General features: G+C 40.4%; 1 protein-coding gene across 1 annotated transcript in view; it reads right to left on the minus strand.

Moving 5' to 3' along the window:
- The window catches only part of EML4 (EMAP like 4), a 148356-nt gene extending 140229 nt beyond the window's left edge, over positions 1-8127 (minus strand). The window contains exon 1 of the mRNA XM_062490370.1: positions 7867-8127. Coding sequence (XP_062346354.1) covers positions 7867-7891 — 25 coding nt within the window. The 5' untranslated portion in view covers positions 7892-8127. The remainder of the gene's footprint in view (positions 1-7866) is intronic.
- Between the last annotated feature and the right edge of the window lie 15243 nt (positions 8128-23370).

The raw sequence follows: 23370 nt of genomic DNA on the forward strand, positions 1-23370 counted from the left end.
TTTAAAATATCTACAACTATACCATTCAAAGCCACTTCAAAATTTGCCTATTAGTTACAGAAGCCAGAAGTACTGGAAAATATATAATGAAGACTTTTAAAAAAAAGTAGTCTGGAGAGGTGGCATCCTTCCTCAAAAACTGAACCTTTGAGACTGGGCTCTACTCTGCTGTGTTTAAACAGAGCTTGCCAATGCAAATCTTGAGTTCTAATGAAGGAAAGAGCCATATAATGCACACACAGCACGAAATGTCTTAAGGAAATGGCATGGTCTGCTTGTGACCAAGAACAAGGAGGACAGAAAAAAACCTGAGCCCACCCTACTGCTGTTCTTTTCTACAGTGATGGGCACAAAGCTCATCAGAGCCCTAAAGTACAAGAACATTTTTCTTTTGTTCTCAAAAGAGAAAAAATGTGACAGAGAGTAAACTGTAAGGAAACTAACAGTTCTACCATTCATCTTATGTATATTTGGGATTGTTAAATTAGTTACATGTGTGCAGGCTGCCTTGCTTACCTCAGCCACCAACTAAATTTAAGCATTTTAAAGCAATTTCTAGTACCCTCTGTCATCATTTCATTAAAAACCATTAAAAGTGGTGAAATCATTACCTCTTTGTTTGGACGGCAAATATAAATTTCTTGTCAACAGCCATTTTCTTGCTTTTGTGTCTCAACTCAGAATAAAGAAATCCAACTCTTTTGTCTTTAAAATTATAAGGTTCTCATGAAAACACATTTTCATTTACTTTAACTAAACCACATTTCTAGATCTAACTAATTTACAGCATCCCTTTAGGGAGCCAAATATGGGGCTTAGAACCACTTTTTTTTTCATTTATCCTCTAGGTTTCAAACTCCCAATTTTCCCAAAGGATTATGAAAGCCTGCCAATTTAGCTTGATGCATTAAAGACTGTTTACACAAATCCAAAATACAATCAAACATAAACCAGTCTGGTTTCAGCCTTCCCCTGCCACATTTTTTAAGCTCAAAAATGGCCAGAGAAATGGGAACCAACTCCAGGCTGCAACACTCCATTTACAGCTATGAGTGGAGCTTCAGCAAAACAAGAGAACCAGGCGACAGACAGCAGTGAGTAATTTTCTTCAATTTAATACATTAGAAATTCTATGTAATTGTACAAAATATATCACATCCAAAATATATAAATCATATCCATTTACAGTGCATAGCTGTTGTTCCTGCTTTTGTCCCTCACGCAGCATTTCTATTATGCATAAGAGTCACTCTCAAGTACAAGCAGCTCCAGAAACAAGAGGTATTAAATACAAAGAGTAAGCCTACTTCTACAATAAGACAGACTTGCACTCAAAAATATCTTGCTTAAGAAGCAACAAGAGCATGCAATCCACATCACTAGATGGGGCAGAAAGGCACTGAACACCACTGACCAAAGAAAGACACCAGATTCTCCAAACACTCATAAAAGGTAGCTATCCTTCCCTATCAACAGCACTGTGTGCAAAGCAAAGCAGTGCAGACATTAAAGAGTCAGGAAAGGGATCAAGGAAGCCAGCAGTCAAAGAAAAACAAGACATAGCTATATTTAGTAAACAAGTTAGGCTGAAATTATTGAGGATAAGCAAAAGAGACAACCCACTGAGAGGCAAAACAATCAAAAAACTAATTAGAAAAACTCTAGTTCATTCAACCCAGTAAGAAATCTTCAGGTGGGAAGCTTAAGAACATTGTAGCACTCAGTAATGGTTTGTAGCATGAATACTTGCATCATGGAGCAAAAAAAATAAAGCTAAACAAAAATAAGAAAGGGAGGAGGAAGGAGAAATAAAAGAAAAAGGCAAAATGAGAAGAGAAAAAACTTCTTGTCTGTTCCAAGTTTTAGCAATAAACTCGGGTTTTTAATGATGATGGTGCTGGCCTCCACATCCCACCCTTCCATTAGTACCACCCATCCACTTTGAATAACTGAATAATCAGTTCAGACTCCAAGCTGCTCCATGGACACAAGCTTTTGCAATGTGAAAGCCCATTATGTGTACTTCCCAAAGACCACTCAAACTCGCAGAAAAAATTGCACATCATCATGTGGTGTCCAGTTACCCATCCTTCAGCGTTCAATTAAAGTCCAGAGAACTAGAATTCTGTGTCAATTTAAACAAGCAGATACAGAAAAAGAGGCAAGCAATTCATCTTCAAACTCCTGGTGCTCACTTGCTTACAGGAAGTTAAAGAAAGGTGAGCAGTGGCTCCACCTGAGCTCGTAAGTAACAGCAGAAAGATTTCTTGAAAAGGAAGTTAGTGAAGCTTATGAAAAGTTCTTTATCATGTGATTTTTACCTCCTAAACAGAAGAATGTCCCTACTAGAAATGCTCAACACCAGCAGGAGCAGAGAGACTTGCCATGTGCTATAAAATTAATTATCCTCTAACACCCTTCCCATTACATTATGTGCGGGTAAAACAGGAACAACAGTCTTGGCCTTATGATCCCATTCATTAAGGATTAGGTTTAGCAAGGACCTAAGAGAGAAGGGAAAAATAAACCTCAGGAATTGATACAAACCACACCAAGAAGGGAAGCAGCTCTGAAGAACAAGGAGTGACAGGCACTCTGTACTTACTAACACTACAATAATAATAATAATAATAATAATAATAATAATAATCCTTACAAAACAAAACACTGCCTCAAAGAACTTCTAAGAACACTATTCCTGACCAATATTTTCCCTCTTACATACTTCATGATATAAAGCATAGAAGGAAAAAAATAATTTCAGAGGAGGTTCTTCAGGCAAGAAACAATCCTGTCAGGTAACCGTACTGCCATACCAAAAGTATTCAGTAAAGAATATGAAAAACACATTGTAAGGCCAGAAATTATTCTAAGCATCCCAAGCATTAAAAGCCTTTCTAAAGGAGAGAGAAATTCTAAGTGAAGGAATTCTAACAGGCAACATCCTGTGTTGTGAGTAGTATCTCAACAAGTGCAAATATTGCCAATTACTCAGTGCAAAAATAGGATTGTTTTTTAAACAATCAATCGTTTTTTAAACACACAATCCTTTGCTTTTCAGCCGGCTAGAGAGCAAAGGGTTCCTCCTCACTGCACATGAACTAAAGACCTCTTTAGCAAAAGGTGAGCCGCCGCCACCAAGTTTCTAAAGCAAACAGCCTGTTCCCTCCTTGCTGCCGGAGTTTAATCTCCCCTGGTACCAGCCAAGGCCATCCTTCTCTGGCAGGGGAGAGTGATGTCCTGCCAAAGTTTTTATTTTTAAGAAGACCAGCACAGCGGCAATAGCACACAGCAATCCCACGAGCAGAGCCCTTTGAATTAGGCTGAGCTCGCTGTTGCTATGAGCAATTGCATTGCAGCACCACGGCCACTTCTGCAGTCTAGACGGGCAACGATAAAACTTAATATTCTAGCCCAAATAAATGACAAATACCCCACACACTCATTTTTCTCGGTAGCAAGCCCAGCCAGAGATGAATCATCATGCACACACGCTTTCCAGGCTCACAGAACCAGCGACCAGAAGTTCCTCTTTGCCTGAGCCACCCTGAGCCCTGTACCAGCTCTGCTCCCACAAACTGGGGGCTTTGGAGAAGCTTTACTGGGTTTTAGCAAAGCTACAGGTTCCATAGACACCCCTGGTTCCTCCAGGGCTGAGGAGCAGCACATACCCATAACGCTGCCTCAGAAACTATCTGACACAGACGGTTTCTGCACAACACCCAGGAAAAGAAATGGGGTAAAATGACATGTTATGATATAAACTGCAGTTAGTAGCAATACACACAGAGTGACAGAACAAAAATGTAGATACTACATTTTAAAAATTATAAAAAAGAATATTTTTATTATGTCTCTAGTAACAACAACAGCAGATCAAAGCTGGTCTCCACTGAATTTCAGCTCTCCTTTTCTTCCTATTTCTCTGAAAACAAAATGCACAGGCTCAAAGAATCATTTAAAAAAAACCTAATCCTAAATTATTCTGCTTGCCTGAGACTTCAAGACAAGAGTGATTTTAATTTCTCTGTGAAAATATTTTCAATCATACAGAACTCTGCAGAAAGATTCCTTCTAACCTGCAGGGCATCCTGCACAGCTGCACAAAAAACATGGTTTGAAATCAGAAATTGAGACTTCTCCATTTTTTTATTAGTTACTATTCTGCCACAGACCTCAATAATGGAGAGAGCCCTTTTGAAATACTTGCTTCCACATTGTTAGCACACACTGGTGACAAACTTGAAAAAGGCTGTAGTGATTTTTTTAATGTAATCCGATGAATGTTTCCGTATCTTTGTTTACCATGAGTTATTGTTACAGAGCTCAACCAGCAGATTTCTCAGAAGGGAAAACAATGCAGCTGCTAAAAGCAATGGAAAACTGTCCAGCAAAGAGCGCTCACTCCTCACCAGCCCCAGGCAGCCTGCCTCTTCCTAAGTCTAAATCTAGCAGATCTCACACCTTAGTCACGACTCAGCAAAGTCACTCTCGGAGCTGACAGCTCCACACAGCGCCACCTGGTCCCACCTACCCTCAGCTGAAGGCTCCCACTGCTTCCCTCCCACCACCTGCCAGCTTCAATCCCTAACAAGCCAATTTAGGCAGAAACCCACCGAAATAACAGGGGCAAGCAACAAGGCAGCAAAGCGAAACAATCCCTGATGATACCTAAAAATCAAAATTATTATTGGCAAAACTGTCAATCAGCTGCAGTGCTGCGGCCCTCTGATGGGCATGTCTGAGCCAGCTCACCCGGGGTGAGTGTGGAGGAGATGTGGGGCAGTAGTGCAGAGCAAACAGGAGGAGGGATGAAGCAGGACAACACTTACTGACAGCCTTAGCTGCACTATTTCCCACATGGGCTTTTTTCCCTTTTTTTTCCCCTTTGCTAGAACTCTCTGCTTGACTCCTTTGGCAGAATCAGCAGTGCCTTCTCCGTCCTGATGCGTATCTGTTTTGATGAGGACCCTGAGAGGCAAGGGAACTTGGCAGCATCACAGCCAGTCACCCATGCTGAGCTCCTGTCTCAGCCAGGGCACAAGGCAAGAGCCCAGGCGCCCAGTCCAAGTTCACAGACTTCTTGTTCCCATTCAGAAGCACAGTGTTTGACTTCGAGGGATGCATCTGAAAAAGCAGATGGCCAGAATCCATTCAGCCCTCTGACAACCATCACGTTGGCAATGCCAAATGTGAGATACGACTGTCCTACTTGAGACAATAAACAGGATTCAAATACCGCTGTGATATGATAAAGGTACTGAAGCGACAGCACACGGGAAATAACTCAGTGCTTTATCAAAACAATCAATATCTATTTCAACTGTGCAAGTTGACTCACAACATATAGATTTACTTTTTTACAGTAATTGTATACTTGTAAGCAGAGTGCTACATAAGCACTTCATAAGCTAATAACCAAAACAATTTTCTAAATTACATATAAAATTATTTCTTTCATCTGTTTATTCTCATAAAAATTTCAACATGGAAGCCAAAAGAAAACAGCTGCATAAAGTATTTTCAACTGCAAGAGACATGCAAGAAGGTATTTCTGCCTGTGCTAGAGGGCACAATCTGTAATAACATTTTGCCTTCCAGATAATGACAAGAGGCATTAAAAGGACCACTTGCTCTCTAATAACCTTGCTTGACTGGTAGAGCATGCACATACATAGACGGCACAGTTTTGCCAACAATAATTTTAATTAATTTTTACATTTCATTCTAAATTACATTAATTTATGGCCTTCCTAAAAGACGTTTAGCAGACAGCTAATTAAATTCAAGCCATTAGATTTTAATTAGGGACGTTTAAAAAAAAAAGAGGTCTCAGAACAATTCACACATCTTTGTGAACACTATGTGCTCATTAGCAGCTAGAACAGCCAACAAGTGATTATAAATACAAGAGAGGACTAAGCAGCATGATTCAAACCTGGAAACAAAAAAGTCACTTTCATACTTCAAAGCAAAAGATTCTGGGAATGCCCGTGCCTCAGCCCAAGTCTCCAGAAAACCTTTGCACATCAGTGCTTGCTACAAAAGCAAAATCAAAGGCCAACTAGCAGTGACTATCATAATGCACATTTTAAAAGGTTGAGCTGAGCTTAATCCTTATTAAATTCACATAAAAATCACAGAGCCTTCCTGAATAAACAGGGAAACAAATTAAAGGTCCAGATGGAATCCCCCTTAATAAGACACACGGGATGCCCCAATGAGCCCATCACGGCTCCAGCACAAGGTGGCAGGCCACCCGATGATCCCACCCCAAAGCTCGCTGAGAACCTCCACGCAAGAAAGCAAAGCTTTATAATTTCATAATAATTGAGTTTTTTCTACTTCCAACAAAAAACAGTTATTTCTAAGCATCGACCTCACGGGACCAATACTGCACGCGAGCAATATCGGTGCGCTTTGATATGGTGATCAGTTCTTCTGCTGGGTTAAGAGGTTCATAAATATTAACCATGGAACATTTGCATATGTCACCCACAGGCACAACCTTCCCTCGGAAAACTGGGAACAGAACCCGTACAATTCCTTCGTGTGTCACTTTCTGATCGCCAGATCTGAAATGGCCATGGCAGTCACTTGAGCAAGGACAGTATACCTGGCAGAGAGCCAAACTACCAAAGCATACTGTTAATTATGGTGCACCAGTATGGTTTGGAGAGATGCCCAAAATGCTGGAGTTGACATTTCAAAAACCTGAAAGGTTAGGATCACACTCAAAAGTAGTTAAATGAGTCAAGTTTTCCAGAAAATTGAGAACTATTCACTGTTACTACAGATTTTATGGGAGTGACATAAAAATAAATTAATCTTATTTTTAAGAGGCGCGGATTTATTATTCTACAAAAGATGGAGTAAGTTTGAGCACAAAATGCCTGCAATAGATGCAGCAGCACTGAATACTATGAGAGCAGTAGGTAGGCAGCACTGCAAAGCGAACGGTCTTAAAATTTGCAGAAATGGAAACTTACATTTAAAAAAGAGTAAGATGTAAGAGTTTACAACTCTTACATTTGGATATATGTTCAGTTCACACTTGTATCCGGCACAGCCTGGTAGCACATGCAATCAATCTGTCCCCTCAAACAAGTAAAAAACTGGGCTGGTGGAGTATTTTTGCTTGAAGAAACTGGTGAGAATTTGCCGCAGCCTTCACAGAACTGAAGGCAGAGTAGCCCGTCAGTTTTCTGGCAACATTTACATGAGCAAGCAGCAAATATTTTGGATCACGCCAGGGCTCCGGCGGAGGAACCTGCCTCCCAGGCAGCCAGGAGGGCTCCTTGGGCGCACGGACGGATGCTCGGACACCGGGAAGGCTCGACTATCCGGCTAACATTCCCGCGGATGCCGTCAGCGCCCCCAAGTTTCCAGGGGTGCTGCGCACCCCTTGGAGCCGCTCTGAGCCGGGACACGGCAGGGCTGCCTGCGACACCGGGCCCGCGCCGCCCGGACCGACGGCATCCCTCCCGCCCCGGAGCAAAAGGGAGAGACAAAAAACAAAGTAACATTTTAAAAAGCCTAAACAACCTAAGCCAAACCATCAGCCAAAAACCAAGCAACTAGTTCGGGGAAAGCGCAAACCCAGGGCGAGGGAAGAACAAAGAAGGCAAGTGCAGCCGGAGCTCTCGCAACAGATGGTTTGAAGCTGACCAGATTTCGCGGTGGCATCCCCTCCCCTCCCCTCCCGCCGCGGGCGGTGTTCGCACGCACCGGCCCGGCCGGCCCCGGGCGGTCCCAGCCCGCGGCTCCGGCATCCCCGCCGGCCGCAGGTGCGCGCCCCGGGCCCCGCCACACGGCGAACTGACCGCGCCTCGTCCCATCCCGTCCCATCCCGTCCCGTCCACTCACCCAAACTCCCGGCGAAACCGTCCATCTTGTGCGGGAGGAGGCTGGTGCCGGAGCCCGAGGCGAAGCCGCCGTCGTGCTCGGCTGGGACAGGTTCATTCACCCGCGGAGCGGCGGCAGCGCCGCAGCCCGGCGCTCTCAAGCCGCCCGGGGCAGCGGCTCTGGCGGCTCCCCGCGCTCGGCGGCGAGAGGCGGCTCCCGCCCCTTCTGCCGCTGCTGCTCCTGGTGCCGCTGCGGGGCCGGCGCTGCCCGGCTCCTTCCCTGCGCCGCGACCCCAGCACGGCAGCGAGTGCCGAGCTGCTCCCGCCCCCGCCACCAGCGCCGCCCCAGCGCCCCGTGCTGTCGTGCTTCCGACTCCGCCCGCCCTGGCAGCCGCCGCTTCCCCTCCGGGCGGGCCGGCCCCGCAGCCCCCGCTGGCGGGCGGGCAGCGCCCAGCGCCTCGGGCTGCGGCTCCCGCGAGAGCTGCGGCCGCTGTTCCGAGCGCGGCGGGAGCGGGGTGCGCGGAGCGGACGGGACGGGCTGCGGCCGGTGAGCGGCAGCGCCGGGGCCAGCGCGCCTTCTGCGGCGTGGGTCGGCCGGGAGCAGCACCTCGGTTTATCGTCAAAAGCTTGTGCTGTCGGGAGGGCTGTGGGGTGGGTTAATTGCACGACGTAATGTGATCACCCCAGCAATCAAAACAGATCTTCTTAGGTGAATCTGAAAACGTTCTTTCATATTAGTTTGGGGAAGTTTTTCCTCAGTGATGTTAAGCCGCGCGAACTGTCATTTCTCTACCCTCGTATTTCTTTATAGGCTATAAGCAGTCACTCCCGCCGCTCCCAGTCAGCCGGATTCCTGACCGTCTCCTGTAACTTCCAGCCATGTGCTTGATGTCGGGGCAAAAGAGAAAGTAGGACCAGAAATTCAAGTCAGCCATGCTGCATACTATCTAATCGCCCAGCCAAGGCGATTTCGTGTGTTAAGCAACATCGTCAAGTTGCATGACGCACTTACTCCTTGGTCAGGAAAAGCTCCGTACCCATCGCAATATCCTGTTTTGCTATAAATATTTCCCTGTAATGCAGTCTAGGCGAGTGCCGCAGGTACACAGAGACGTGGGTAGTTGCCTCACGATTGGCCCTGGCATTTGCAGCTGGAGCCTCTAATGACAGGCTGTGGATGCTGTTGAACAGGACTGGGGAGAACGCGGGGCTGGAGAGCAGCATATACCTGCCGGGAGCAGCCCACGTTTCCCAGCACCTTTCTTCTATCTGCTTAGGTAAAAGCATCGTTATCATGATGATCTGCAATATTCATTAAACCCAGGAAGTTTGCACTTGCTCACATTGGAGAAAAGCGCCTTGAAATTTTTCATCAAAACCTAATCTCCACTGGATTTTCCAGTAAATTTTACTGAACAGCTGCCACAGCAATGAATTTGAGTGCAGCTGCCTGCCAATTACATTAATATCCACCATCATACATCCTGTACTCTTGTCAGCAGAGATTCCCTGTAGCCGATCTGCTATAAATGAGCCACCATTAGCCTCTAAGTTCTGGTCCTAATTACTACCAGGTAATTAAAGAGTTCCTACCTGCACTTGGAGTGTGTTGTAGAATGGCTCTATATAGGCTACTTTTATGGTCTTTTAGCTATGAGAAATGAGTTCTGCAGTCAGTGTAGTCCCAAATGTAGTCAAATTTTCCTTTAAAATGCTTCATTTTACAAACAAAAGCAAGAATAGTCAGGCACTACAGCTCCAGTCCTCTCTCCCCAGCCCCCATTTTTGCTTGCCTCAGGGCAGGTTTCCAAGATGCTCAGAGCATTGGGAGTACACAGAGAGAAATCTCCTCAAACTAGAAAAGGAAAAGTGGTCTGGGAATTCAGACATTTTGCAGAATGCAGAATTTTCTTAAGAAAAAAAGTCCCTTTCCCAGAGACAGCCTTATGCAAATTCTTCATGGAGACTTGTGTGCATCAGGTGTGCTGTTTTGTTAAAAAAAAAAAAACCCAACCAAAGAGCAAGCCCAGTTGCCTTCTTCAGCTCTTCAAAACCATCTTTCAGATATATTCCCGAGTGAGGTATTGTAAACATATTTTTAAGTGTTTCCTCTGTTTTGTAGACTGGAGACTGTGTTTCAAAAGTGAAGATGGCATCACAGATCCTTGTCTAAATGTTTAATCCCTACTGAAATTGGTTAGGAGCATGGATCAATACCTTTGATGAGCTGGGCTGTGCAGAGCTTGCATGGAAATATACATAAAGGTTAAAGAGCTGCAAGGAAAACCAGCTCTCCATAATCTTATATTGAACATGAGTATGGTACTGGAGTACTGTTGGAAGCCCAAGATTTGGTTCCAGTATTTTAAAAGTAAAACTGCAGAGTTAAGGAACTGAACAAAACTGAGACATTTGGAAGGGAAATTTAGTTTCTACGTGACTTGATATAGGAATTTCTGGAGAGCAAACTCTGTACAGAACTTAACAAAATATGGCAAACTCCAGCTTTTCAATTCTGATGTCTAAACCAAGTTCTGTATGCTATGTAAATTTAGGTGGGAGTTTGACTGAAGCATTAATTTATTGACTATCTTTGTGGTGTACACAACAGATGTAATTGCAGTATAGATAATACACAAGCAGAACTTCAGCAAAAAAAAAAACTGTAGTAAATAAATATATGGTCTTGTGTATGTAATCTTCAACAATTTTAGTTGGCTGATGAGTTAAAGAACTTACAATTGCAGAAAAAATACTCTTTATTTGTGTCAGTTTCAGACAGGTACTGGCAAATTATTTAACATAGCTGTAAACTGATTAACAGTATGACTGTTCCATGTGCAAACCCTTAGGAAAAGGTGATTTCTTACCTCCATTATAGTACTAATTTTTGACTTGGAGGAGGGAGCAATTGTATAGTGCTTTAAGGGGTTTAGCTTCTGTATCTTCGTTAATAGTGATTCAAAAAATATGACCCAGAGAGTTGATACAAAGTTTTAACAAGCTCAGTTATTGTCTCCCTCTAGTTTATGTTTTGATGCTAAGTAAAAATAATGCTATTCAAGATTGGAGTAAACTTGGAATATCCCATCTCAACTTTCAAATCAGCTAAACATGCAGTGCTTTATTGCACATGTAGATAGCAAATATAGAAAGATAAATGTGATACCACAGGGCAGGAGTTTTACATCAGTTTGACAGATTCATGGTTTGGGAGACCTAAATTCTTTTCTTAGTGCTCTTCTTCCCCCTGCTTTGCAGCCCGACCCCTTGTGACTCCCACTGGTTCAGGAGGCAGCTGGACCAATGCTGGGACAGGCAAAGCCTAAGCTCTGCTTCTCAGAATAGCTGGTGAGCAATGATCCAGTGCCTCGGCTGCACTAAATCTGTTTGGTGTTGCTGACTGCAGCAGGCAAGGCTGACAGACCCTGCTGGGGACATGGAAATACGTACCGAGTCTTCCTTTTACCAGAGGGAAGTTACAGAAAATGCAAACCCCAGAAGGGGGTCACCCTGAAATACACAGTGGAGGCTACACACATTCCAGAGATACTTACACAGCCCTTGAAGGAAATAGGCTGGTTTTCCCCCATTGTTTCATTTCTCTGGCACATTTTCCTTGGACTGCAGGTTTGTGAACAGTACTTCTTGCAAGAATACCTATGTTTGTCTTGGTGGTTTTTTGAATTGGCATAGTTTGGTAGCCTTCAGTCTGGGAATTGTTTATAACCCTTTTGGTGGTTTGGATGTAAATTACATTTAAGCATTTTTCCACTGAGGAAGCATAAAAATTATTAACAACTGAAAATTAAATTGCTGAGATTCTTGTACATGAAGTTGGGAGTCTGAACCTGAGCCATTTCATCTTACTGTTTAGAAAGAGAAATGTACTTCCCACAGGACTCATCTTCTTCCTGCAGTTTTTCTGGTGCATCTCTTCAGGATGAGCAGCAAAAGCCCAGATGGCAATGAACAGACAGAAAGCCTGAAGTCTGATCCTGCCTTCTCCTGGTCTACCTGCAGACCTAGGAAAAGGAGAATTGGTGATACTATATGTAGCTGTGGGGTGGAATCAGTGTAGGATTTTTCCCCATGTTTGTTTGAGATTCTCTGCAGTTAGGTGGGTTCTTTATGATGCCTTGTTTTGAAGATCAACTTTGAGAACAACTTTGTTGGCTTGCCATAAGGCATGGGATATTGTTAGTTCTCTCAAGTGAGTCTCAAGTACCCAGGGGTCACTGATATAAGGGAAAAGATTTGATGTCTGACCTAGAGGAAAATTAAATTACTTCTTCCTTATTTATAGAGGTTACTTCTCTTACCTTCATCACAGAATCTCTGGAGGTTTTCTTTCTGGAGATGTTGCCTTCCCCAAGAAGAAGCCTAAGGTTGAGTCCCTCTAAATTACCCAGGGGCATGAATTGGCACCTGTAATACTGAATGAGCTGGAAGGCACTAAGAGTCTTGTTATGAACTTGAGGAAAACTAAGAGGATTTCCTTAAAGGCTTCATGGTATATGTTTAACAAAAATACAATCTAAGATTTTTAAAATGAGGATGAATTAACCTCATTCACTCTGTTAAAGACACCAAGCTGCTCCTGTAGAATGCATTTTTGAAGCCAAGTCTTTTTGATATTGCTGTGTATGTGCTTCCCACAGTTTTTGTTATTTTTATTTAAAGTATTCCTAGAGGCCTGATGTTAACACAAGCCTAAGCATCCCCATTGTTTCAAAAAGTAACAACAGAAATTGGCCTCCCACATAAAAATATTACTTTGCCAAAAGCTATTACTTTGCCAAAAGTGGCTAAGTTCTTTTTAGGCAGATCTTTTTAGTAGTAGTAGTAGTAGTAGTAGTAGGATGGATCATAGTCTTTTTTCTATAGTGCTACTGCTTTTTTGCTTATTAACATGAAATCTCATAGAGGTTGACTTTTGCAGCTATATAGAGCTGATATTTGTTTCACTTTTGCACATTTAATTTTTCATTTTATTGCAAATAGATTTTCATCACATTGTGCAAAGTTATTTCCAAATGTTCAGAGATGTCTTCATTTAATACCATTAGTATAATTTCCTGTCAGTCAAAAAAGCCAAAAATTTTTAAAAGATAGTAATGATTTGTGAGAGTCTCCATAATGGAGACTCAGTAGAGATGGCTTTATTTTGAAGAGGTGCTAAGCATCCATATCCTGAAAAATCCAGCTTACAGGTTGCTTCTTTGTGTTGACTATCCCAAAAATTCAGTTCCAAGCCATTAATGACACTTTGGCAAGGACTGCATCATTTCCTGGGGTCCTCATTAAATGCACATTTTGGTTCAGGTGTAGGAACTACAAATCTCTATTAGCTTATGCTAAATTTCCTATCATTACATTAATGCATTTAAAAAATAATAGTCTCCTACAAATGTGACTACTGAGTGAGAGAAAAATAGCAGAGCTCTAGTGCTAATTCATTTACCAGCCCTGGTGGGGAATGAGCAAATTCAGTGTGATTCCTAAGCATTAAAAAAATTGGCAGAATTTGAGCAGAGATAGTTAAAACCCTGCATGCACAGTACCTTTTTTACTCATGGTGGGAATGGCTTAGCATTTTAACTAGAAAGCAGCTTAAAAATTTATTCTGCAGCTTTGTATCAATAAATGAGAAAATCTGAAAAACATTTCAGAAAGCTGGCAAAATAGAATTTATCTTCCTTCATCTCTCCCTAATTGGATAAGTGGTCTGGTTTGTCATACTAAAAAGCACACTCAAGTTGTTTTCTCAAATTAGTGAGCTCCTCATGAATTCCTACCTTGGTCCAAGTGCTATAAAAGTCTAATGTCTTACATAAGTGCTAAGTTAAGGATTTAGCTGAGACATAAATTGGTGTATTGGCTTTGTATCAGCCATTTACATTAGGGTGCAGTTTATTCTCTGCCACAGGAAAAAATGTGCTTCAGCTTGTACTCAGGAGCACTATGATGACCTCTTGAACATTCCCTTTTCTGTTCTCCTTTGTCAGAAAAATTAGGAAAATATAAGCCTAGCAGGTTAGTGATGTTAACAAAGAGTGCTAACTAGTAAGTTTTAAAACTGCTGGAAGAGGAGCTGATTTTTTGACTGAGACGTTTATGGAGATCCCTCTTGGGGACAGAATAAATTAGCGTAACATGTGGAATTTATTTTTTTTCCCCCTGAGCATTAAAACATCTCCTGTAGCTTTGCATTTTATGCAGCTCATTTTCCACAATAAGAAGTTGCTCTGTACAATAAGCTGTGTGCCTGTGTATGTGTCTGTAAATAAATACAGATTTATTTCCTATAGATCCACCTCCCTCAGTGCTGGTTGCCCCTCGGTGCAGTTCTGGTTAAGCTATTACTGTGCCTGAACCATTTGTCAGGGGAAGGAAGTGCCTGCAGAGAAGTGATACATTGCTGTGTAGTTTCTTACTGTGAACTGTTGATTTTAAAACAGGCTGGCAGGCTGCAGCCCACCCCATCATAAAAAAATGAACAGACATGGTTTAGGAGGTTTTGTTTTTCTTTTGTCCTGTTTTTCTTCCCAGTTTAAGGAATCTTTTATTGTCTTTCAGCTATGCTGTACTCAGCAAAAGATTTACCTGTCATGTTTGGCCTTGTCCCCTGTGGGATCTCGGGATTCTTTCCAATTTTCATTTCTACCTTCTTAAACTGTGACAACCATTCTATTGCCTGGTTATTAGCCAGCAAGGCAGGTGTGTGATGCTTTCCTTTAGAAAGGATAATGTTAGAACCCTAATTCACAGTGAGCAGCACAGTGATCATCCTCTGTTCTACAGGCTGAGAGCACTAACAACAGTGATAGTGTAAGACACTCTGGAGAGGGAAGACTAAAAACAGGTCAGCATGGGGTAAACTGAAATAAAATGGAAAGAAACTCTATTACCATTAAAAAATATTAATTTTGCAATAATAGCTAACTATAGGTTACTTGGATTAAGAGTAAGGCTACTCTCTGGATACCAACAACATACAGCTGAGCTTTTAAGTCATTGGTATTTTCCTATCTGCAGTATCAGACATTTACTTTACTGCCCCAGGAGAAAATGTAGCTCTAGGAAGGAGCTTCTGCCAGCCTCAGGGATACACGGCATTCAGATGGGTCATAGAGAAACGATGTAGCACTTCCAAAGTCTGATGAGGCAACTGATGTGTCTTTGTGAAGTAATAATACCATCACAAGTAATAATATCATCACAATTAATCAAGAAAATAAAATTCTGATCTTGGTTTCCTAATGGTCATCAAAACCATTCACATTAATATCTCCTGCTTTGAGAAGACCTCCAAGGTCATTCAGGCTCATAGTAGAATAGGGGCAGTGATAATTGATCTTCCTGTGGGTCAAAATTTTAAAGGCTCAAAGAGGAAACTTCAAACCTGCCTTGCACTTTGATTCCTAGTCATGGATCCCTAACAAATGTAACCAGGGGAGCTAGCTATTCTGTAGTCAAAGGCAGGAGATTATTCCTAATAAGGCTGTCTCAGGCATGCAGTGCACAGTTGCAGTGAATGAACTCATATTTACCTGTGCCTGAAGAATAGTTAATGAAGCACATTTCCTTTTTCATTTCCTTTACCTACCCTACATTTACTAATTATAGTTCCTGATTAATGACATCAGCAGTTGAACTTCGGCTTTTAAAGCACCAATACCATGCTGTGCTGTAGACAAATTTACATTCCATTAATGCAAGTCATCCAATTAAAATTTACTCATAGAAAGTATATAATACACCCAAATGAATACATTATTTCCCCTATTAATCTGTTTTCTTTGCTTCTCTTTAGAAGTGCATAACATTTTCCTTTATCCCAAATGGGAATTCATGTTAAAAAAAAAAAAAAAAAAAAAAAGCAAACCCAACACAACCAGAACAAAAAACTCCAAACCCAGCCCTGAAATAGGCAGTAAAACAAAATTAAAGGAAAAGTTCTCAGGTCAACTTAGGAAGTTACCATTTTTAAATCAAGAACTGTGAAAAAGAAAGCTCTCCCTCTAATCATCCTCACATGACTGCATGTAAAATTTTAAAAAATGTGGTAGGGGGAAAAGTAATTTGAAATTTTCCATTTCATATTAAAACAGCAGATGGCAGCAACACTGACTGTGCATCCAAATCTGGGGTTTGCCCTCTTCACTTGGGTGGGTAGGCTTTGAATCATTTCTTGGCTAATATCACTTCAAGTTGGTCCTGAAAACACAAGAGAGTCAAAAATTCTACCTTCTTTCAGGCATGTGATCTCAATGTCTGTGTTCTTCCTCCTGGATAGGTATTTCTTGGCTCAGGTCTCTCTGGATTGGCACTGAAGTATTCCTTGTCCTTTTATGGGGTTTAAAATGCTTGGGAAATGGTGCTGGAGGCAAAGGTGAGTACCCAGAGCAACTTGGCCTTTTTGTTTTGTTTAAAGTAGAACATTGGTTAATTAGGACATTTGTCCTTCAAAAACGTGCTTCTCTGACAAAATCTTTAATGTGCCAGCACCACAACTCCCAAGGTTTATGCTATATACAGAGAATGTTTTAGGCTGGAGACAAGGTATGAGAAAATTGCTTCCTGAGCATCATGTGGCACATAAATGGTGTCACAGGCAAAGGCAATGCTTCTCAAAAGAGGAAGAAACACATTAAAAAACTAATATTGTTGAAGTTGTGAGATAGGCATTGAAGACAAAAGTTTCATTTCATATCCAGGTGCTCGTAAATTCATCCTTTGAACAGCAACCAGTGGAGGTAGGATTCCCACAGGTAGTTCAAGCATTGGCATTGGCATGTTTTCAGAGGTCTAACATATTTTAAGAAAATAAACCTTGAACTATGAATGACAAGTTTTCTTTAGGACTTCACATCTGAGGAAAACGGACAGTACAGAGTCAAATTTGGCAAAAAAAATCTCAAGTTAACCATTCCTGTAACATTATGTATGGTGTTTCATGCTCTGTACAGTCCTTTACCACATTTCAGAGCAATCAACTCAGTCCTCTTCAGGGCACATTTCACATTTTTTCCTCTCTACTCTGACAATCCTTTCACAATCTTCCCTTCTACTGTGAGATCTAAGATGCTCTTTGGCTCAGACAGCTCTGCCAGGTTGACTGCCTGCTCCAGTCCCACTTCACATCTGTGGTATTCAGATAGTTCTTTGTTTCAAATTAAAACAGTAAAATTTCTAATGGCTTCATGGTGACCTCAAAGTTCCAGTGCTGTCTGTTTCTGTGTAAGCATTGTAAAGGTTTCCTCTCTCATTCTGTATCTCTGCATGCTTTGGTTGAAGTATGCATGACATGGAATAACGTTTTGGTTATGAATAAAAGACGCACCAGACAGATGATATTGGCTACACATACTGTTTTCCTCTGCCAAATCTAAGGATTTAGAGATGTCACCAGCATTTTTTTCATGTGGAAAACCATTGTGAGCAGTTCCAGCTGTTAAAATTTATGAAGATCAAAATCTACTTTAAGTGTTCTTTCTACAAAGTCTGTCAAACCAGAATCTTGCTGGAAGAGGAGTGGTGGCAGCATAGGAGAGGTGGAATTGACTCATCTCTCGTATTTTTCTAATTTTAGTGATTGCTACTGTATTTTGTACTTCAGGTTATGTTCTGAAGCCCAGGAGATCGGAACTGAATGTTCTTTTTATCATGTCCCTCCCTACCTATGTCAGCCTTTCAGCATCCTTCACAGCAGAGAGTGCCAGTTACCTGCACTGACCATGAAACTGTGAAAAGCCATTTCCATGGCACACCACACCATTAGAGCAGATGAAACAATGGAGTCTGCCCAAATCTTTTACCAACATGGAAGAAGGGGATGAGAATCCACTCCTCTGCTTTAAGGGGAGACCATAAAGGTACCAGATAAGTGGAAAAGGCAGGAAGCATCGGGCAGTAGCAGACCTTAGTTAATAGTTCAAATGAAAATACCACTACATAGACTGTAATGGTTTCAGGTAAACGAAGCAGTAGAAGTTTGATTGTGATAGCAGATATTTTGAAGAGCTATTAAATTATTCTAGCTGGTTCCACATCAGTAAAAAAGTGATTGATTTTGAGGACTTCAAAAACTTTATTGTAAAGCTAATAAGCATTAATAAGAAAAATACAGGACTGCAGGAACAGGGAAAAAAAATGTGGGGGAAAACTTATTAGTTATGCCTGACAACTAGAGGAATACATCAGCCTCTCTTTAACAGACATGGAATCAAGTTAGTCATCTTTTTCTTGATTTTTGTGCCTTATGGGTTTATGTACATAGGAGGAATTCTGCTGAAAATAGGTTGTTTTCAGCAGAAAGTGAAGAGCTGCATTTGAATCATCTTTTTATGTAGCCAAAAAATTACTTGAGAGCATTTTGAATTTTACTGTCTTTCCTCAAAGTCCAGAGAGGAATGGGAGGGCAGACACGAGTTTCATACTCTGCACATCCTTTCATACTCTGCACATTCCTCCCTTTCATGGACAGTTGCACCAAGAAAAATCAAAATACTGCCCTACTTCAGCAGCAGTGCTTTATGCTCATTCCTACTCCACTATCTCTCTCTTATATAAACGTGGGGTTGTGAAAGTCCTGCTTAATAATATGTGTCTCACAAATGGAGGAAAACTACATGATGCATAAACGGACTTCCACAAAAAGAATGGCATTTCTCATGCAAATTCATTGCCTTTTAATAAAACAACCCAGGGTTTTTTAAATACAGTTATCTGTAAATGTCACTGGAACCACATTATAGCTGGAGTATGCGATTATGAAATAAGCATACGAATGTGCTTATTGAATGTAATGTGAATATACAATATGAATAAAATTATTTTGGTGTGCTTGAAATTGGCTGTTGTTTTTGTTTGTTTGTTTGTTTCAGAATTCTTCCTGCATTTAGTTCCTGTATTGTCTTTACTGGCTATTTAAACAAATTTGGTCTGGATTTCATCTGGAATAAGCTAAGGAGGGTCATATATATATTTTAAAATAAAATTACCTTTTTAGGATTCCTACTGCTTGCTATATGATTGCAAGTACAGTTTATCCTCTCATTTCAGCAGAAAAATTTGAATTACCACTGGAATGCATGTCTCAAGGAGAGAAACTCTACCAGCAGCGAAGCCCCTCATCAAAACTGTTCCTACTAGTTTTGAGAATGCATTAAGGCTTGGATGGATTTTGTGGTGACTTTGGCTTGGTTTCTTGCCATTATTCCAGAAAATATTTCCATCTTATACAAAGATGAAAGAAAGAAAGAAAGAAAGACTTATTGATTGGCTCGGATCTGGTCAAAAACTAGATTTGTGTCTTCTAATATAACTAACATTTTACAGATGGCTTGGTTCATGTTAAAGCTAGGGATACATGTAGATTGAATTATCAGAGGATTAGAACCAGCTGCATTTAGTTTGAAAATACTTTTGTGCATATTCTTTCCAGCAAAGTACACAGAGCAGACTCTTCTTGTAAGAATTCCAGCAAATGCCTAAAAAAAACCCCATGGAGAATAATTGGGATCCTGCCCCTGTTTACCACTGGTTACATTTTGTTTAAAGAACCATGATGTACATGGCTGAACTCTTGAGTTCATATATCTCATCCTTGACTGTGAATTAGCAATAAAAAGGATCAGTTCAGAAGAATATAGCTGAATAAAATTAGAATCTAGTCCAGTATCCAAAGGAGATCCACAAGACACTGGAAATGACTTTCCAGTTTCCTGCCTTACATTTTGAGCACCTTCATAAAGGGATTTGGAAAAATTTGATTCTAATTTTCTAATGTTTTACACTGACTCTGCACATCTCTAAATTACTACACCAGATGCAAAACAATGAAGTATCAACACCAGTGAACAATGAATTCATCTGCTAGAAAAATTATACTTAATTATTTACTTCATATTCTGAATATATTTTCATAATATCTCAGGACACACAGAAATAGCAACAGTACTGAAACAGTCAAGATTTTCAGTTGAACTAGATTTGCACTATTTTATTCAAACTATTTAAAGCTCTTTGAAGATACTGCTAAAAGAAAAATTATGAAATTTATACTGTAAATATAATTTATTGATACATATCAAAGATATGTATCATAAAAATATTGGCATCCACGTTTGCAGAAATGTTACCACCATTAACTAGATAAAACAGAACTAGTTTTTTTAGTGTTAGTATTATGTAGTTTATTCAGGTTCTTAAGGTCATTACTTTTTAAATATGATGAAAAGCAAGGATAAATTCTTGCTTAGTACCCTTGAAGTCTTTTTTATTGATACTCACACCGAAATTATTCTGGATGTTCATCTGCAAGGAAATCATTTGCTATGAAATTCAGAATTTGCTCGTTAAGCTCCCTTTCTTAGCAAATATGTGTTAGATTTTAAACTAAATTTTTAGTGATGCTTAGTAAGACCACTAAATTTTTAAGGGTGATTCTTTCCAGATTTATTGCATGGGATAATCCCAAATAAAAAAGTTAAGGCTTACTAGGAAGAAATGCTTCATATTTTTATTGAGTTGAGGAGATATTTCTTTACAGAACTTTCTTCCTGAAGCAGATCACTTATGGTAAAATCAGTATGCTTCTACAATACAGGTTTTTCCCATAAACTACAAGTCCCTTTACAGCTTATGCTGATGCTTCTGAGAAATAAGGCTTTTTCTTCAATACAGAGCCAAATCAATTACTAACTTCTCATCCATAAAGTTTATTATGTGGGCCACGCTCCTAAAGTCGAGTGCAATTTTGCATCAGGTATTATAGCTATAGGACTTTATTAAAAATGTAGCTTTAATCTTGTGTGCCTGAATTTGTATATCCAAGGAAAATACAAAGCAAAGTCTTAAGTCTGTCTTCATCTTGTCTTGGCAGTCTTTTTGAATTGCATATGAGCTGTCCAGATCCAATTCAGTTCATCCAGTTAGGCATCTCTGCCTGGTTTTTGCTAATTACCTTTTTAATTTTCAGCAGTAGCTAGTACAGTCAGACTTGCTGCAGCAAACTCCAATGAAAAGCATTATTCAGCTCCCAGGAGATTCTATTCTGAAGTCCTATTTTATTTTTATTTTTGAGTATTAGTTTAAAAGGAAAATATGGCTCTTAAAATTTCTCAGCCATAGCAGAAAAAGCTAAAAGGCATTTGAGCCCAGGGTTCAGTAAAAGCTTCCATACTTGTGCAAAGATTTATTTCAGTTTTTGCCTGCTAACACTTCTTAATATTTTTAATCAGGTGTGTCATCAACTATTACCAGGCTTCTACTTACAGAAAGAAATCAGCTTCCAGAAATCTTTCACAAATATGTGAGTTTTTATTCCCTTTCAGGCTGTTCAGTTTGCATTCAGCTTAGGTTTTTGAGCTTTCTTTACACCTGGGAATATAGAAATTGTTTTAACTGTTACATGAGATTCTCTTGTAATTAGATGTCTTATTTTCAGGACTTTGGAAATACTTTTAATTTAGCAATCAATATTACAGTATTAATAGTTTATAGTGAGAATAATGTTATGATACATATACAATGCATTGAGTCTTGTGTTTTAATATTTAATATTCTATTACATACATGGTATTTTAATACAATATAGTCCAATAAAAATCTCTATAACTAGGGTATATAGTCTTTTCTAAAATTAAGATGTCTCAAAAATAGTGAGTAAATAATTAGACATCCACAGAACTGCAGCAACTTTCAGAAGCTAAAACTGCTGCACAGTTTATGCTGAAATTAGCACACTTCCTAATAAAAAAAAAAAAACCTCTATCAAGACAATAGATCTGATCTAAAATTTGGTTGCAGAGCACTTAGAAAGAGAGAGCAGGGATCAGTTATGTGAACACCAGCCTGGATCTCCAAGAGCAGATCTCTCCTCAGCCTCTCCTGGGGCACCCTCAGCAAGCAGCCCTGCTCCACATCCAGATCCAGTGGGGAGATTCCATCTCTTCTTCTTCAAACAATCACTGCTGGCCTGCATGAAAAGTGGTCAGCAGCAAGGAAATACATCTTGACTCATCAGCATGTTTTTAAAAGCAGATATTTCAAACGTTGTGTTCCAGCCTTTAAAAAAAGAAACTGATGTATGGAAATCATCTTCCTGATTGGTTTGGAGGTTTTTTTTTCCATTTCCAAGCCATTGACTGTTACTGATTGGTCACATAAGTAGTTCTAACTAACAGCTAATGTAAATTAAAATATTGAAGAAAGGAAAACTTCTCATGATATTTTAGCTTAGTCTGCTAATGTAAGTATAAAGTAGTAATGAAGAAATTTAAATAACAACTAAAGATGTATTTAGTTATTTATTTTCTTTTATAAGAAAAAAGTCTAGGCCAGCTCCTCCTCTCTTGCCAAGGCTAGAAGACTGATTTCTTTTTGTTTTGTGTGCACTAGCCTCTTGGGACAGCGTCACTTAATCATGTCTATGAACCTCCTAAAACCTAGCTGACAAACATCTCCATCCCAAGTGACTCACACCAGAGCCTAATTGTGCAGAGACATGTCAGTGAACATGCAAAGCACCCTTCTACTGCCCCAGCTTCAGGACTAGCCAACATCTTCAATGTAATAAACAATGTAATAATACACAAGGTTAGTCTGATGTTGATTAACTAGAGGATTTGTTATAAAGTAAGGTATAATGATTCAGAATAGCCATGTTCAAGAACTTGCTTCACCATCTGTTTCACTAAGAAGGAAAATGGAGAATAGAGAAGGACAGGTTGCACAATATAATGTCTTACATAATTAAATGTATTATTAAATAATCATATATTATGTGATGCAATTCTAGATTTATAAAATGGACCCCAAAACTAACTGGAAGCTGGTAATGCTTGATAGCTTGTGCATCTGATTATCTACAGAGCTGTTCAGTTCTGCCCATGAGAATTCTCTAGGTATTCCTTTGCTGTTGCTGTTTTATGGGGTGTTTTTGGTTTTGTTTGTTTGTTTGTTTGTCAAATCATGATGCGACATTTTCTGGAGTATTCACAGATTACATGTCTTTTCCTGATAAGGTTATATTTCTGAGTACTGTGTTTCCACCTGTAGATTTACTGATGAGCTATGCCTGCAGGATACCCCATGGCCTTACCTGAGAACCAAGGTGACAGAGGTGAAATTTTCAGATATAAACTGGTAAGATCGTAGTCAAAGAGAACAGGTAGGAAGCAAGAAGCATCAGGAGTGTTTCTGGGGAGCAGAGAGGTGATCTGGAGGAGGAAGTGTGCTCATTTCTGTGGCAGCAACACTTCATTGCTTTATGGGCAATGTCATGCTGCAGCTGAATCAGGCCTGGAGAGAGCCTTAAAATTGACTTGGGAAGGTCTGGAGGCTGAATTGAGCTAGGATCCATCAGCAGAGCAATATCCATCTCTGCTCACTGGTGCCACAGTTCTGAACCCTCTGACTTTGTGATCCTGCAACAAATTTGTTGGAATAATTTAACAGGACCACAGGTTTTTTTTCAAAAACTACCTGGAAGTAAGAACAGCACAGAATTTTTAAGTCT

The sequence above is a fragment of the Cinclus cinclus genome, chromosome 3 (genome assembly GCF_963662255.1).
Source record: "Cinclus cinclus chromosome 3, bCinCin1.1, whole genome shotgun sequence".
NCBI lineage: Eukaryota > Metazoa > Chordata > Aves > Passeriformes > Cinclidae > Cinclus > Cinclus cinclus.